Source organism: Rhinolophus sinicus, chromosome 16, assembly GCF_057876585.1.
Source record: "Rhinolophus sinicus isolate RSI-liver-muscle chromosome 16, RSI-T2T, whole genome shotgun sequence".
NCBI lineage: Eukaryota > Metazoa > Chordata > Mammalia > Chiroptera > Rhinolophidae > Rhinolophus > Rhinolophus sinicus.
Window position 1 is genome coordinate 29309979 of NC_142516.1, and position 15953 is coordinate 29325931.

The 15953-nt window shown below is 50.4% G+C and overlaps 1 protein-coding gene across 3 annotated transcripts in view; it reads left to right on the plus strand.

Moving 5' to 3' along the window:
- Positions 1-13290, plus strand: part of CORO2A (coronin 2A) — a 48950-nt gene extending 35660 nt beyond the window's left edge. For 2 of the 3 annotated variants that reach the window (XM_019729206.3, XM_019729205.3), the window contains exons 3-12: positions 1303-1419; positions 2966-3115; positions 4299-4478; positions 5104-5220; positions 5978-6082; positions 6857-6953; positions 7737-7849; positions 8225-8315; positions 9296-9570; positions 10598-13290. In XM_019729206.3, coding sequence (XP_019584765.3) covers positions 1303-1419; positions 2966-3115; positions 4299-4478; positions 5104-5220; positions 5978-6082; positions 6857-6953; positions 7737-7849; positions 8225-8315; positions 9296-9570; positions 10598-10729 — 1377 coding nt within the window. In that variant the 3' untranslated portion in view covers positions 10730-13290. The other variant, XM_019729207.3, reaches the window with a different exon arrangement.
- The last annotated feature ends 2663 nt before the right edge of the window (positions 13291-15953 follow it).

Sequence of the window (15953 nt, forward strand, 5' to 3'; positions counted from 1 at the left end):
AGGCAGGGGGCCTGGGTCCTGTTCCTTGTTCTGCCAGGACCATGCAGTGGGATACATAAAATGAGTGTGTTGGTCCCTGCCAGCTCCAAGTTTCTGTGACTGAACCAGTATGGCTGCCCCATGATGCAGGAAACCCTCGTCTGTCAGTGCAGTTGGAAATCTAAGCTTCGGGGCTGCGTGGTGTGGGTTGTGGGACCTGTATATCCTCCCAGCACCTATACAGGAATTCTCAGCCGGAAAGAGGGGTAGGGAAGGAAATGCCCTTTCTTTTTAATTGCAATATAAGTCACATGCCATAAAATTCACCATTTTAAAGTGTACGATTCAGTGGGCTTGAGTATATTCCATGGTTGTGCGACCATCACCACTGTCTAATTTCAAAATAATTTCATCATCCCCCAAGAAACCGCACACCCATTAGCAGTCACTCCCCATTGCCCCTTCCCCAAGCCACTAATCTGCTTTTCAGTCTCTACAGCTTTACCTATTCTGAAATTTTCATATGCATTAGTCAGGGTTTTGATTACCAGGTACCAGGGGATGTGCTCAAGCAATTAAACCACATCTGATACATCATGTAAGTGGAATCATGGACTATTTTGTGATTTTTTTTTTTTATGTGCGACTCATTTTACTCAGCATAATGTGTTCAAGGTTCGTCCATGATGTAGCATGCATCATACTTCTTTCTGTTTTTGGCTGAATAGTGTTGCATTGTATGACTATACTTTCTTCTGTATATCCATTCATCTGTCGATGGACATCCGGGTTGTTTCCACCTTGTGGCTGTTGTGAGCAGTGCTGCTGTGACCACTGGTGTACAAACTTTTCCTAGACCTATGGTTTCATTTCTCTTGGGGGTATATACCTAGAAGTGGAATTACTGGGTCATATGGTAACTCTATGTTTAACCTTCCGAGCATCTGCCAGACCGGTTTCCAAAGTGGCTGCATTATTTTTGCATTCCCACCAGCAGTGTATGAAGTGAGATGACCTTTCATTGAACACCTACTATGTGCTAGGCACTGTGCTAGACCCTTTCCACATTCATCTTCTATGATCCTTCCAACGCTGTGAAACATTTTTCTTTCGTTGCCTCCATTTTACTGAGGAAGACACTGAGGCTCAGAGAAGTGACGTGACTCCCCCAAGAGAGCACAGGGAACAGTGGTACGTCCTAGATTCACACCCCTTACATGTTCCTGTGTATTCGGTGATTGCTGACTGACTGAGTGACCATCCAGATGCTAAAGTGGAATTAGCCCCCTTTCCTCCCCAACAGTCCTGGGCACTGTTTTTCAGACGGGAAAGTTGGACCCCCACTACCCGAAGGTCTGCGGGCACAAAGGGAACATCTTAGACATCAAGTGGAACCCTTTTGACGATTTTGAGATTGCCTCCTGTTCTGAAGATGCCACGGTAAGTGTCAGTGTGTGAGGTCATTCCCTTGACAAAGAGGAGTGGGGTTGAGGCAGAGGGAGATGCTGCTGCTGACTCCTTCATCCTTCTTGAGGTGATGTCACACTGTGGGGAGGGGATGGGTTAGACGGAGAAAAAGCTCTGGGTACCGCCCTCCCCTCTGTGGGCCTCAGTTCCCCCATCTAGAAGATGGGCATAATAGCTCCCGACTGTCTAGTGAAGATTCAATGAGATTCACATTCCACGGGGAAAACCCATCTTTTGGGGGAACTATAAAATTCTATGAGGGTCATATTTACTGTGGCCAGAAAATCTCACAGACAGAAGGGAAACAAATTTTAAGAGGATAGAAGTAGGAGCCATTTGTGAATATGGACACCAAAAGCTTCAGTCCCACCAACATTTTGCGCTCCTGTTCTGTACCAGGGACATAGTTGCTGCTCCCACAATGTTCAGTGTTACATATTTATCATTTATTCTATGCCACTTCTAAAATATGGTGGATGTGGCTTAAAACAAAAGACACAGTTATGATCAGGTGATTCAAATAAGGATGAAAGTCATAGCTGCCATTTATTGGGAGCCCACTGTGTTCCTGACTTTCATTACACATATCATCTCACTCAGTCTTCCTTCCTAGCAACCCCACAAGGTACAGTATTTTTCTGATGCAGAAGCCGAGAATCTGAGAGGCACAGCTGTTTGCCCAAGGTCACGGTTTGTGGAGTCAGAGACAGGCTTCTAACTGCGGTCTGATTTCCGAGCCCAAGCTCTTTCCACTGAGCTATGCGAGTTCCCTAAAGTGCAGCAGCCACAGGTGGAGGAAGTGAGGAAATACTACTAGAAATGTTGGCAATGGAGGGTTGCAGCTGCTGAGCTCCAGGTTTAGCTCAGAGCTGCCTGGCAGCCAAGGCAAAAAGAGAAATAGAAACCTCACTGTCTGATCAAAGAAAGCAGATGGGTTCATCAGGAGCAGCAGGTAAAAAATTCTAAGAGGACTTATGTCAGTTTCTTTAGAGGGGATACTGAGGAAAATAAAGGGGGCCCCTCCAAAGGAAAGAGCTTGCCCCTGCCCTGTCTTGCTCCAGAGACTGCGCTGGCTCCCTAGTGCCCTGAGCAAATAGCACAAACCCTTCTTCCTGGCATTCAAGGCTCTGCCCTGGGCCTTTTGGACATGGAGGGGTAGACCACTGTCCTTTGGGGATATTCTATAGCGGGAGGCAGATTTGCTCTGACATCCAGCCTGGGAGTCAGGCCAGTGGCCTACCCACCCACCCACTGCCTCAGGTTATTAGGATGGCATGATTACCAGGGGCAGACTGGGGGCATTGGACTCACCTCTGGTCAATGCAAGCCCCTGCCTGGGCTGGAGGACCTTGGCAAAGTGCCTGTCCCTCTGCGAGGCCCCAGTTGCACCTCCACTGAGTGAGAGGTGGCCAGCGAGACAACTCCCCGACCTTCTGATGGGCACTGACAGTTTTAGGGTAGCGGGGTATTAAGGGGATCCTGGCTAACACTGCCCCTGGGGCCATGTATCCCCTGACAGATTAAGATCTGGGACATCCCCAAGCAGCTGCTGACAAAGAACTTGACAGCCTGCAGGAAGGAGCTGGTGGGCCACTCCCGCAGAGTGGGCCTGGTGGAGTGGCACCCCACAGCCGCCAACATCCTCTTCAGCGCCGGCTATGACTACAAGGTGGGTCTGTGCATTAGCTTCCTGGGGCGGCCCTAACAAATGACCAAGTTGGTGGTTAAGACAATAGAAATGTATTCTCACACAGTTCTGGAAACCAGAAACCTGAAATCAAGGTGTTAGGAGGGCCATGCTTCCTCCGAAGCCTCTAGGGAAGAATCCTGTGACTCTTCTGGCTGCAGACATTCCGTGGCTTGCAGCTGCATCATTCCAGAATGCCTTTGCCATCACGTGGCCTTCTTCTCTTTGTGTCTGTGTGTCCTCTCCTGTTCTTATAAGGACACCAGTCATTGGTTGTGCGGCCCACCCTAATCCAGTAGGACCTCAACGTAATTAATTACATCAGCAAAGACCCTGTGTCCAAATAAGGTCACATTCTGAGGTTCTGGGTGGACATGACTTTGGGGGGACATTAGTTAATCCATTAGTCTGCCTGGAGCGGATGGGCTGAGCCCTGCACAGAGAAACTTCCCCCTGGAACACCTAGATTCTATTCCAACTCATTTCTGACTTGCACTGTGATGCGGCAAAGTCCCTTATCTTCTCTGGGCATCAGTTTCTCGATCTGTATACATATGGGGTTGGTGTGACCAAAGCTGTGGCTTTACTGAGGCATCTCAGGGGCCTCAGCGATAGATAAAACAGGAGTGGTTGGGAGGGCCTTTTCCCCTTCTGATCGGAAGTGTTCTTGTATCTGTCTATGTAGGGTGTGTCTGCAGGGTACTACGTGGGGTTGTGCAGGTTATTCTGTACACAACTCCAGGGGGCAGCATTCACATGCTGGATTATGGGAATGGATTGCCCTGGAGCTGTGCAGTATACAGCCTGTGCAACTAAGCATGGCAGCCCTGTTTATCTGTACGAGGTAGAAACTGCTGTTAATAACTGCTTGAAACCCTCTGGACTAGCTGATCCCCTGGGGTCCTCCCAGCATGGATGTTTTGTTACTCTAAGGCAGATGGTATTTTCTTTTCACTGCCAGACAGCCCGACTCCTGGCTTCCCCCTCCTGCCACGTGGTAGCTTCAGCCGGCAGATCCATCATCCCACCCGAGGCCGCTTGGCCAGACTGCCATCTGCGCTTCCCTCCTGGGAATACCGTGTTTCACTACAGCCTGGCTGGCGTGTGACTGTGGGGGCCGGGGCGGGGGTTGGCCACTGCGCTGAGCCAGCTCTCTGCCATGCAGGTGATGGTCTGGAACCTGGATACAAAGGAGTCTGTAATCATGAGCCCTGTGAAGACGATTGACTGTCACCAAGACGTGATCCTCTCCATGTCCTTCAACACCAACGGCAGCCTGTTGGCCACCACCTGTAAAGACCGCAAGATTCGGGTTCTCGACCCCCGAGCAGGGACCGTCCTCCAGGTCAGTGCTAGGCTGGGGTCTGGCTTGGGGTCAGAGAAGCAAGGAATGGAGTGGGGAGGGCAGAGGCTTCTTAGAACAGGGAGGTGATGCTGGCTGCATGCTGGCCAAGCCTTCACACATGGTATCCCCATCTGTTGGGAGATAGGGTGTGTCATCCCCATTTTTCAGATGAGAAAGATGAGGCTAAAGAGAGGCTAAGCGACATGCCTATGTTGAAAGCTGGGGTTTGAACCTGGTCTAACATCAACGTTTGTCACTGTGCCTCAGCTCTGTCAGGAGGCATCACATGTTGATCCATTGTGTGACCTTAGGCAAGCACTTCCGGTGTCGAAGCCTCTGTTTCCTCATCTGCAACAATGGGCCGGTAGTCCTTCCTCTCAGAGGATTAAATGAGATAATCCAGGTGACAGTGCCTGCCCAGGTCCAAGCCTTGCATATAGTAGGTGCTCAATAATCTTTCAAAAAGAGCGTGGAGCCGGGCAGAAGTTTGCCTCTTGTTCTGGCTCAGAACAAGAACTCTGGAAGGATTCTCCAGGCAGAGTTGGGGTGAGAAAGGAAGACATTCCAGGTGGAGCAGCAGCATAAGCACAGGCAGGGGAGTCCCTGACTGCACATGTCCCTCCAGGAAGCCAGCTACAAGGGGCACCGGGCCAACAAAGTGCTGTTTCTGGGGAACCTGAATAAGCTGCTGTCCACAGGCACATCCCGATGGAACAACCGGCAGATGGCCCTGTGGGACCAGGTGAGTCTCCCCCGAACCCCCAGCAACATCCCTCACCATCACTCTGTAGCTGAGTACTGACTTCATTCATTCATTCATTCAGTCATTCATTCATTCACTCACTGATTGAACTGATTGATGAATAACAGGGAGATGCCAGTAGCCTGGTGGCATCAGCCCAGACCTTATGCATCTTGTCATTCAAGGAGGGAGAGGGGCAGGACAAAGGAGAGGCTGAAGTATAGGGGAGGGGATGTGGCTGCATCTGGGACCAAGACTCGGGGAAGGGAGGAGAGGGCCTTCTGGGCAGTAGGAACAGCTGGAGCAAGGGCTCAGAATAAACACTGAGGCATGTTCAAGATAGCTGAGGGTGGGTGTGGGAGGGGGGCCAGGCCAAGCGGCATTGATTTGAAGGCTCACCCTGCCAGAGTTTCAAAGACTGGACGGATCGCTTCCCCTCTTTGAATCTCCTTCTGCATTTATTACTATAAACAACAAAATAGGAGGCAGAGGGCTGGAGTGAGATCAGGTATGTGAGAAGCGATTCATTCATTAAAGGCAATATGCTGGTAAAATAAAAGGGGGAGGTTTCTCTCTCTCTCTTTCACACACACACACGCATACACACACACGCATACACACGCATACACACACAGTCTTTCACACTCTTTCACACATGCACACACATGCACACATCCATGGCAGGAATTCTTAGCCCAGAGTACCACTGAAGGCCCCTGACTGACCCAAAGCCTTCCTGATCTCCTTTCCCTTGCAGGATGACCTCTCTGTGCCTCTCACCGAGGAGGATCTGGATGGCTCCTCAGGCGTGCTGTTTCCCTTCTATGATGCAGACACCAACATGCTCTACATGGTGGGGAAGGTCAGCCTGGCATGGGAGGGAGGTGGCCGCATGGACTCCTGAGGCAGGGGGCAGAACTACACCAAGCCTAGCCCCACTGGTGGCCAGACAGTAGCCTGGGGCCCTTGAGGCGCAAAGCAGGAGCAGGGACAGGCAAGAGTTGCTGGACACTCTCCCTCTGTGGTGAGCCCAGCACCTGTCTCCTACCTTCCTGGCTCCCCGAGAGCACCTGGGTCCAGGGCTTTAGTAGCTAGACACCCCGACTGGTCCCTCCCCAAATCTGGGTCCCGGCGAGGAGGGACCAGTTGGTGTTTCTCGTTAGGGGCACCTTCCCATTCGGGGCAGAGCAGGTCTTCGTTACGTGGGACTATCTGTCCTTGGCAGCCCTGGCCCCTGCCCACCAATGCCAACAGCAGCATTCTCCCACCACCCCGCCCAGTCATTATGACAGTGATAACCAGAAATGCCCCTAGAGGTAAGACCCGCTGGCTGGTCTCAGGACATGCCACTCTGATCTTTGTGTGCAGCTCTTGGATGGGAGTGGGGTTCAGGCCTGTGCCCCCAGAGCTTCTGCCTTGGAGGCACTCGGGTGGGCTTTGAGTTATGGTTGTGGGGACAGTGTTAAAATGAGGACCGTCCTATGGCCTTGGTGACAGTGCCCTGATGTTCCCTTGTGTGAGGTGGCTTTGCCAACTCTTTGCCTACAGCGAACACCAGGTTTCTGCTGCATCACAATGGGGGGCCAGGTGGGGGACTAATGGGAACCAGCTCTGAGCTGTACCCTCCTCTCCTCAGGGAGACGGGAACATCCGCTACTATGAGGTGAGCGCCGACAAACCTCACCTGAACTACCTGACTGAATACCGCTCCAGTCACCCACAGAAGGGAATTGGTGAGTGGCGTACCGAGGCCACGTGGGCCCTGGGGAGATGGGGATGAGTCAGACTCGGGCCGTGCCCTGGAGGGGTTCACATACTGGAGGGAAGATGGGGGGTCAACACTCTAGACTCAACGGGAGCTCTAGCTGGGTGTGCAGGAGCTTCTCTGGGAGGCTTCCCAGAATTGACAACATTTGAGAAACCAAAAGAGGAAGTAGAGTACAGCATGGGGAGAGAATAAAGGTGTTCTAGGCCAAGGTTAAACAGTTAAAACAGGAGCAAGGAGATAGGAGAGACTGACCTAAGAGAGCCCCTACTTTTTCAGTGTGTTTGGGGATAATAAAAAACAAGAACACAAGACTCAACTCTTTGTTGTCTACAAGAAATCCAGTTAAAGACACAGCTAGATTACAATTAAAGGGATGGAGAAAGATACACCATGCTAACAGTAATCAAAAGAAAGCTGGACACGCTCTATTAAGAGCATCTGGGTCATGAGCTGTGAGGATAGCAATGGCAGGCCTGGAGCAGAGCACACTTCCTGCAAAAGTCAAGCTACAATCATTTAACTTCTTGAAGGTAGGGGCAAGGTCTGATGATTTCAATCCCATTTCCCCAGCCCAGGGCCCAGTCCTGTTCAAGTGTGCTCATGAACTGTTTGTTGAGGGAAGGACAGCGACAGGAGGATGGTCTCTGTTCACGTCCAGGTGTGCAGCCTGGCTTTGCCACTCACACTGGGTCCCTGTGGCCCTAGCCCAGCTGGAACCGCTTGGCCCTCATTGGCTGTCTGCCTGCAGGTGTCATGCCAAAGAGAGGTCTCGACGTATCCTCCTGTGAGATCTTCCGCTTCTACAAGCTGATTACAACCAAATGCCTCATTGAACCTGTATCCATGATTGTACCCCGGCGGGTAAGGGTGGTGGTGGCGTCTGCAAGGGGGGGGGCAGGGAACCCTTACTGGAAAAGACAGACCCCAGAGCCTAGAGCCTGGAGCCCATGCCTCTGAGCCAGCAACAAGGAGGCTGATGGCCACTTCCTTCAAGGGGAAGAAGGCCATTCTCGTGGTCAGTGCAGCCTCATTGAGAGCTCGGAGTCCTGACTCTTGCCCCATCTCTGCTCTTGAGTTGCTATGTGACCCTGGGCACGTCCCTTTGCTCTCTGGGACTCGGTTTCCTCAACTCACAGGGGTTGGGGAGGGCTGAGACACCCAGCTGCCTAAGGGCCCTCCCAGTCAGGGCGGCCTTCCCTACTACCCCAGCTCTCACTGTTCTGACTTCTTCTGCAGTCGGAATCCTACCAAGAGGACATCTACCCGCCCACAGCAGGGGCCCAGCCCTCTCTGACAGCCCGGGAGTGGCTCAGTGGGATGAGTAAAGGTGAGGAAGGCAGAGAAGAGGCCTCAGGCGAATTTGGGTGGGGGGGGGGATGGAGTATCCAGTGGCCCAAGTAGCTGAGAAGGGTTTAGACTGTATTTGTATTATGCCATAACCCTGGAGGACTGGTCCTTGACAGTCAGTCACCAGTGGCTGGAATGGTCACATACGGATCCAAGAAGGGAGAGACTTGTCCCATGTGGCTCAAAAAAGTCCCTCCCAATCAAGGAATTTTGCTCTATGGAAAACTACCTTAAACTCTGGGCTGTGCAGTGCGACTGGATAGTCTCAGCTGGAACCCCTTGCTCACCCTCCCACCCCCACCTCCACAATTACTCTTTGACCCAAGAGACCCTCTAGGCAGCAGCACCCCACCCGGGCTCTGCTGCCCACTCTGCCTACCCTGACTCACCCTCCCTGTCGTGTCAACATACGGGCCAGCCCAGGGGAAAGCCATATGTGCTCCCCACCCCCACCCCAGCAGCTGCCTCTGTGATTGGGTTCTCCGTCTGCTTCTACCCCACCCCTTTTTTTCCCTTAGACAGTGTCACCCCCCTCTGAGCCTCCGTTTCCTCATCCATCTCCCTGAAGCTTGTGTCCCCTTCTTCTCAGGGGCTCTGGGAGAATTCATGAACTGGTAGATGGCAGAGCACAGTGTGGGTGGGACTGTCCTTACAAAGCAAGGGCAAGGTGTCACTTGAGGAGCTCGAGGTGTTTGGGGGTGGCACCAGGGCATGCGCCATGCTGCTCCTATAAACCAAGCTTCCTTCGATAGTCACACGCATGGGTATTTGCTCTCTGATTGCCCTGGTCCATGGGTGTGTGCTGTCCGCGTGTGGCCCAATCTCCCACACCTTTGCGTGTATCTGTGTGTCTGCATGTGGCTCTATGTGTCTCTGCGTGACTCATGTGTCAGTGCCCCCATCCACGCCCATCTGCTCACGGTCAGTCAGTCCTCACATAGTCCTTTGCTTCCCTCCCAGGGCCAATCCTGGTGTCCCTTAGACCTGGCTCTGAGCTGCTCAGCCCCGGACCTCTGTCCCCAGAGAGACCACTCTCCAACCCCATGGTCCCTGCCTCGCCCCAGCTCCTCAACCAGACAGAAAAGCTGTTTGCAGAAGATGGCCGGAGGCCCTTATCTCTGCTGGAGGAAAAGGCACCAAGATGGGCGGCAGAACACAGGCTGGAGGAGAAGAAAACCTGGCTCACAAATGGTTTTGACATCTTCGAATGCCCCCCACCAAAGACAGAGAATGAGGTGTGAATGAGGGCGGGGTGGGCCTGCACCGGGTGGGGGAGGGGAGGGGGTAGAAAATGAGGGGCAAGAAAAAGAACGAGCTGTGTGGCCTGGCTTAGCTACTTAATTCACTTTGTTAATTCATTCAACAAACCAGTAATGAGCACCATCTGGATGCCAAGGTGGTGGGTTTACCTGCAGCTGATGGGGAACCATCTGTAAAATGCAGAGGGTTTGACTTGGTGGGTATTGAAGTCTCTTTCAGTTCCAGGATTTCCTGTGTTTTTGGAATCAACACGTGTTAAGTGTCTGCTGTGTGCCACGTCCTGTGGTGGGCATTCTGATATATCATCTGAGTGAATTTTCTCAGCAGCCCTGGGAGTCAGTAGGTAGTGGCTGAAAACTCAAGAGCTGGTGTCTCACGGAGGGATTCTCATCCTGGCTCTGCTGAGCACTAACTGTAGGACCTCGGCCCTGGGGGCTGAGTCTCTCTTAGCTTCAGTTTCCACAGTGGTAACATGGGGGCACTAATACTACCACCCTTACAGGGGGGTGTTGCGTGCATCCAGTGGAATAACAAAGCTCCTAATTTAGGGGGCGCACCCAACACCTAGTACCATGCTATACAGCAGCAGCAGTCGTAATAATGCTGAGGTTAGAGTTCTGACCTTCATTTCTCAGAGGAGGAAATTAAAGCTCAGAGAGGGTAAGTAACTTGCCTGAAGTCACACAGTTTAGTGGTGGTGAAAACTCCAATCTCTAGACATCAGAGCCAAATAAACTTTTCTTCAGACCATGGGGGAATCTAAGGAGGCAAAAAACGTCTGAAATATTGTCTTTTGGAATTTCATTTATCAGGTGAAGAAAACAACGTTTTTGTAAAAGATGTATGCAAAGGCTGCCCCCTTAGGCCTCAGCCACATTAATTTAATCACCGTCACATTTCTAGGTCCAAAAGAGGCAATGTTTCATCCTTTCTGCTGGTGTCCTGCCCCCTGGCATCTTAGAACCCCCAGGTGACCTTTCCCTCTCTTCTGTGCTTTCTCAGCTGCTACAGATGTTCTATCGGCAACAAGAGGAGATCCGAAGACTCCGGGAGCTGGTGACCCAGCGCGAGGTCCAGGCCAAACAATTGGAACTAGAGATCAAAAACTTGAGGATGAGCTCACAATGGTTCTGAGCAGAGGTCTCTGCCCTCCTCGCCCTCAGGGACACCACCGGCTCCATGGGGAGGTTCAGAACCAAACCATAAGTCCCCCGAGAACAACCACTATTTCTATATTTTTTACCAGAAAACAAAACTCGGTCACTGAAAGATTTCCAGTGGGACATGGTGCCGTTTTTCTATTTGCCTTCTCAAAACAACAGTGTCTGAATTGACTCTTTTTAGGTGATAATTTGCCTTCTGTTGAATTCTGTTGTAAGGGTCCACGATGAGCTATAATTTCCCAAGGGAAAGAACCCTGTAGAAAGTTAGAGCTGGAAGGACCTAGTTGTTGAACCTGCCTGTGATTTTTAAACTGGGTGGTCCATAGAATGGGGGGAAGGCTAAGCAGGAGGGCTGTGCCCCCCTTATTCCAACCAGACAACTCCATTTCTTTTTGTTTTATAGTTCAGCTCTATGGAATACATAATTCTGCTACTCAAAAACATTTAAAGTTTGAAAACTAGTGATTGGCCCAACTTCCTCATTGACAGTTGGGGAAACTGAGGATTCATGGCAGGGCTGGGCTGAGCTGCTGGTCTCCTGGCTCTGTCTGTCTGCTGTTTCTGGTCCAATATAGTTCTCAGCCCACAGGGCAGAAATCCATGGGTCTGGCTTCAGTGGCGCCCCTCACTCGCACAGTGACCTCTGGCAAGTCATTCCCTTTCTGGTTTCAGTTTCTCCTTCTGAACAAGGGGGGACCCGGGAATCTGCCACCTGAGACAAGAAATGTTGGCTTTGACCTGAGGAAAATTACTTGTAGGATGATGATGTGGGTTTGCTGTGGGAACTCACAAGACATCGGCAAAGGGGCAGAGGGAGTTTAACTTGGGACAGAAGTTGAAGTTCAGGCCAATTCCAGACACTGACAGGAGGCCAGACGCATCCTCTCTTCAAACAGAACCAGTCGGATATGGGTAGACATTCCCTTCTGTGGGATGCAGACATCAGGGTGTTGGCTACGACCACTGACTGCCACCAAAGCCCTCAGGTCACAGAGCTTGCTCCTGCCAGGAAGACATAAGCAGATGTCAGCCCCAAGTAACCAAAGAGGCCCCCCCGGAGGTAGGGAGCCCCTGGCTGTGAGGATTTCTGGGCAAGGACGACTGCACTAGGCAAGAAAGTAGAATCACATGTCCCTAAAATTTCCCTTCCAGAGTTTTTCTGTGTCCCTCCTTTGCGAATCTGTTCTGAGCCCTTCGCTAAGATTCTTTCTCAGTGGTCAATACAGGCTACCTGGCCTGGTAGGTTTCAGCCCAGGCTATACATTAGAATCCCCTTGGGTAGTATTCAGGAAATACAGCCAAGTGGGTCCAGGCCAGGCCCACTCCTGGACCACCACTTGAAGCTGAATCTGTAGAGTAGGGATTAGCCTCGTGTATGTTTTTATAAGCTTCCAGGTGATTCTGCAATATCGTGAGGGTGGAGAGCCACTGGGCTAGTCCATCTGTACCTACCTATCTACAGTAAAGACGAGGAGGGTAAGGAACAGCAGGCAGGAGCTGGGGCTCAGCTCTGTGCTCTGAGTCCTGGCTGGAGGCTCCTAAAATCAGGAAGCATCATCCTGAGCCCTCCCCCTCAGGTCTCTGGGGGCTCTGTGCTCCTGGTTGCCCGCTCCCCTAGCCATGGCTTAGTCCCCGTCTGCCTGCCCGTGTCAGATGCCTCAGTTCCTTGTCTTGTAATCCATTTACTCAATCACTGGGCCCGCCAAGCTTGCCAAAGACCAAATCCCAGGTGTTGTCAGGAAAGCAGAGCTCCACTGGATGGGGTTACTCCTCCCACCTCATTTGTGGCCAGCACTTCACAGTTTACAAAACCCGCCCACCTCTACTCACAGACACACACTACTCGAACGGGCCAGGCAGTCATTACCCCATGTTCAGGAGGGCACAGAGCTGTTCCTTCTGCAGCTCTCCCCACCTCAAAGGGACCCAGACCTCATGCTTAGACACAATTCATGAACAAACTTGTTTTCCTGTTTCTTTTTCTTTATTGTTTTTTACATCTAGAGTAAATTATTTAAATTATTTCACAGCAAGGGAGAGGGATAGGTAATTTTTATCAGATATTTTTTTAAGAGCCATTTTTAAAAATTACATTGTTTATGTTCTTGACTGATGAAGTGGAACTTGCCCAGCATTTGCAGGGCCAGGCCCTCATGCTCAGGGCAAGCAGAACGTGCACTCATCTCCTTGCTCATGCCCTGGGAGCCCCCTGACTGTAGACTCAGGGACTTTGCGAGACTGAAGACAGCACTGGGAAATGAGCTTTGGGGTGCATCCACCTTAGCACTACAGTAATTGTTCTTCCTGGAACAAAACTTGAGACTGTATTATAGAGGGAAGCAGGAAGTCAGAAATTGATCTATGCTTTTCATATGAAACCGTGCCTGAAACAGTTTGTTTTAATGTTTCTGAAATTCCTTGTATCTTTGTAAAAAATAAATAAATAAATAAAAGTGAAAATAAATAGATGTGGAATCGTGCAATGGAAAGAATATAACAAAATAATAAACAGCATCTGCCTAGATATTTTAATACATGGAGCTTTCCTTTTCTTGATTTGTTCCACAAATACCAGTTAAGTACTTATTTGAGCCAGAAACCAGGCTGGGAAATAGGTAAGACAGAATTGGTGCCTGCCCTCTGAAGAGTTTTCAGTCACAGTTTGCAGGAAGGAGAGGACCATGATAGGGGAAGTGCAGGCTGCGCTGGAAGAAGAAGCAAGGAAGGCTTCCTGGAGGAGGAGATATTTAGGCAGAAATGAAGAATAAATAGGAATAAGCAGAGAAAAGGGCTTTCTGGGAAAGTGTGTTCCGAGCAGAGAAAAATGCCTGTTCCCTGGCCAAGAAACAAACAAAGGGTGTAGCGTAGACAAGGCAGGGATTAAAGGTATTAAGAACCAAGAGCCTTGTAGGTGGGAGCTGAGACCCTCCTCTCCCAGTTTTATTGAGGTATGATTGACAAATAAAAACCAAGTATTTAGGTTGTATGTGATTTTTTAAGGAGCACAATGTGATGAGTGTGCATACACTGTGAAATGATGACCACAATCAAGACACCCATCACCTCACAGTTACCGTTTGTATGTGTGTGGTGAGAACACTTGGGATCTACTCCCAACAAACTGAGTATACAATACAGTATTCTTAACTATAGTCAACATGCTGTATATTAAATCCCCAGAACTTAATGCAACTTATAACTGAGTGGGTACCCTTTCCCCCCATCCCCCACTCCCTGGCAACCGTGTTTTTACTCCGTTGTAAGTTCAACTTTTTTTTCCCTTAGATTTCACCTATAAGTGATACCATACAGTTTTTGTCTTTGTCTGGCTTATTTCATTTAGTATAATGCCCTCCCGGTTCATCCAGGTTGCAAATAGCAGGATTTGTGTTCTTAGGTCTGTGAAACATGTCACTGTATATACATATTCCACATCTTTTTAATCCATTCATCCATCGAAGAACACAGGTTGTTTCTATATCTTGGCTATTATGAACACTGCTCTAATGAACATGGGAGTGGAGATTTCTCTTCTACATAATTGACTTCACATTCTTAGGATGAACACCCAGAAGTGGGATTGCTGGATGATATAGTAGTTCTAGTTTTCATTTTTTGGAGAAATCGCCATACTGTTTTCCATAATGGCTGTATCAATTTACACTCAGTTGATGCTGAGACCTTAGCCTAGGGGCAAGTGGAGTTTCCAGGGTGTTTCTCACAATTGTGGGAATGCTTAAAGTGTAGGTAATGCATACCACCTGGGAAGGGCACAACAACTCTGGTCCCATCCATAGGGCTGCATTTTTCTGAGCATGACTGGGCTAGTGTCACTAAGCCTGAAGCCCACTTCCTTCCAGTTAGCCAATTAGGAGTGTGAAAATTAATAAACGGAACCCTCATTTAAAAATGGACACAGGAGGCCAGAAGGGGGAGCCTTTAGGCCCTACCTCTCCAAGTCAATCACAGACCAAAACAGGAAGAATTGTCAATTGGGGACAACTGGAAGAGATGCGCCTTCCATGTGGTAGTAACCGCACTACTCCAGCAAGAGGAAGATTTCCTTCTTGCCCAGCAACTCAGCCAATGAGAAACTCACCACCCTGAACTCTCACTTTCCTCCAAGAGTCTTTCCTTCAAAACGGCTCCTGCCAACTCCCTCCTTTTTCTCTGTAGAGTAACATTTCCTCTCTGATTGTAGGACGTGATGGTATGCTGTAGCTTGCTTGTCCCTAATTGCAATGCCTCTGCTACTCTTAAATAAATCCATTTTGCTGGTAAAATAACTGGCTGTTTTAAGGTCTGCAGGTGCGAGCCCCCACTTCTGCTACGGCCACCTCTAGGCCAGATACAAAGCCGGATACACCATTGTGGGGACAGAGCCCCAGAAAGCAGTTTCCAGGCTCTCGGCCTCACATAGAAAGGTGTTGGCTCAGGTAGTAAATGGCCGTCAACTGTGATTGCATGGCCATCAGCTGTGGCAAGTTGGCCGTCAGCTGTAACCAGTGAGCCATTAGCCACTAATATAACTGCCGTGCTACGCTAGCAAAAAAATGGGGGCTAGCAAGATGGTGGCTGAGCCTGCAAGCGGGGCAGTGAGGGTTGAGAATTGTGTGGCTCCTGTTTCTTGTTTCTCCAACCCAGCCACCAGTGAGAATATAGTGATATGACTCCCCTACTTATGGCTCTGTGGGTGTTCCTTTTTGGCCTCACCATATCCTGCATTCTTATGTGGGGAGCAGGAGCTGAGACCCTGCAGGCCGCCCCGCACGACAAATGGGGCAGCGAGCAGGGTACAGTGCAGGCCAAAACTTTCCGAAGGGCCGCAGAGCAGTTTATGCGCATGAACACTCAGTCCCAGGAAGACCAGGAGGGGCAGCTGCCAGAGAGCTGGACCCCCGTGGAGGGGTGGGAAGATGTGGATGGTTCCCCAACCAGAATAGGCCAGGGAAAGCGAAGGTTGTTGTGGCCCTGTGGGCTGGGAAGTGCTTGCTGAGGCCCTCACCCCCAGGTTGGGGAGGACTTGGAGCCCTCGCCCTGCAGAGAGGGCACACGTTATGAGGCCAATGCGCAGCCCTGGCGAATGACTGTGGACTAGGGGGAATGGGCTCCATCCCTAATTTAATGGACCACTTGACTGTTTGCTTGGGAACACACCACCATGTAGTGGAACTGGCGGATATTTGCTTTTGTGT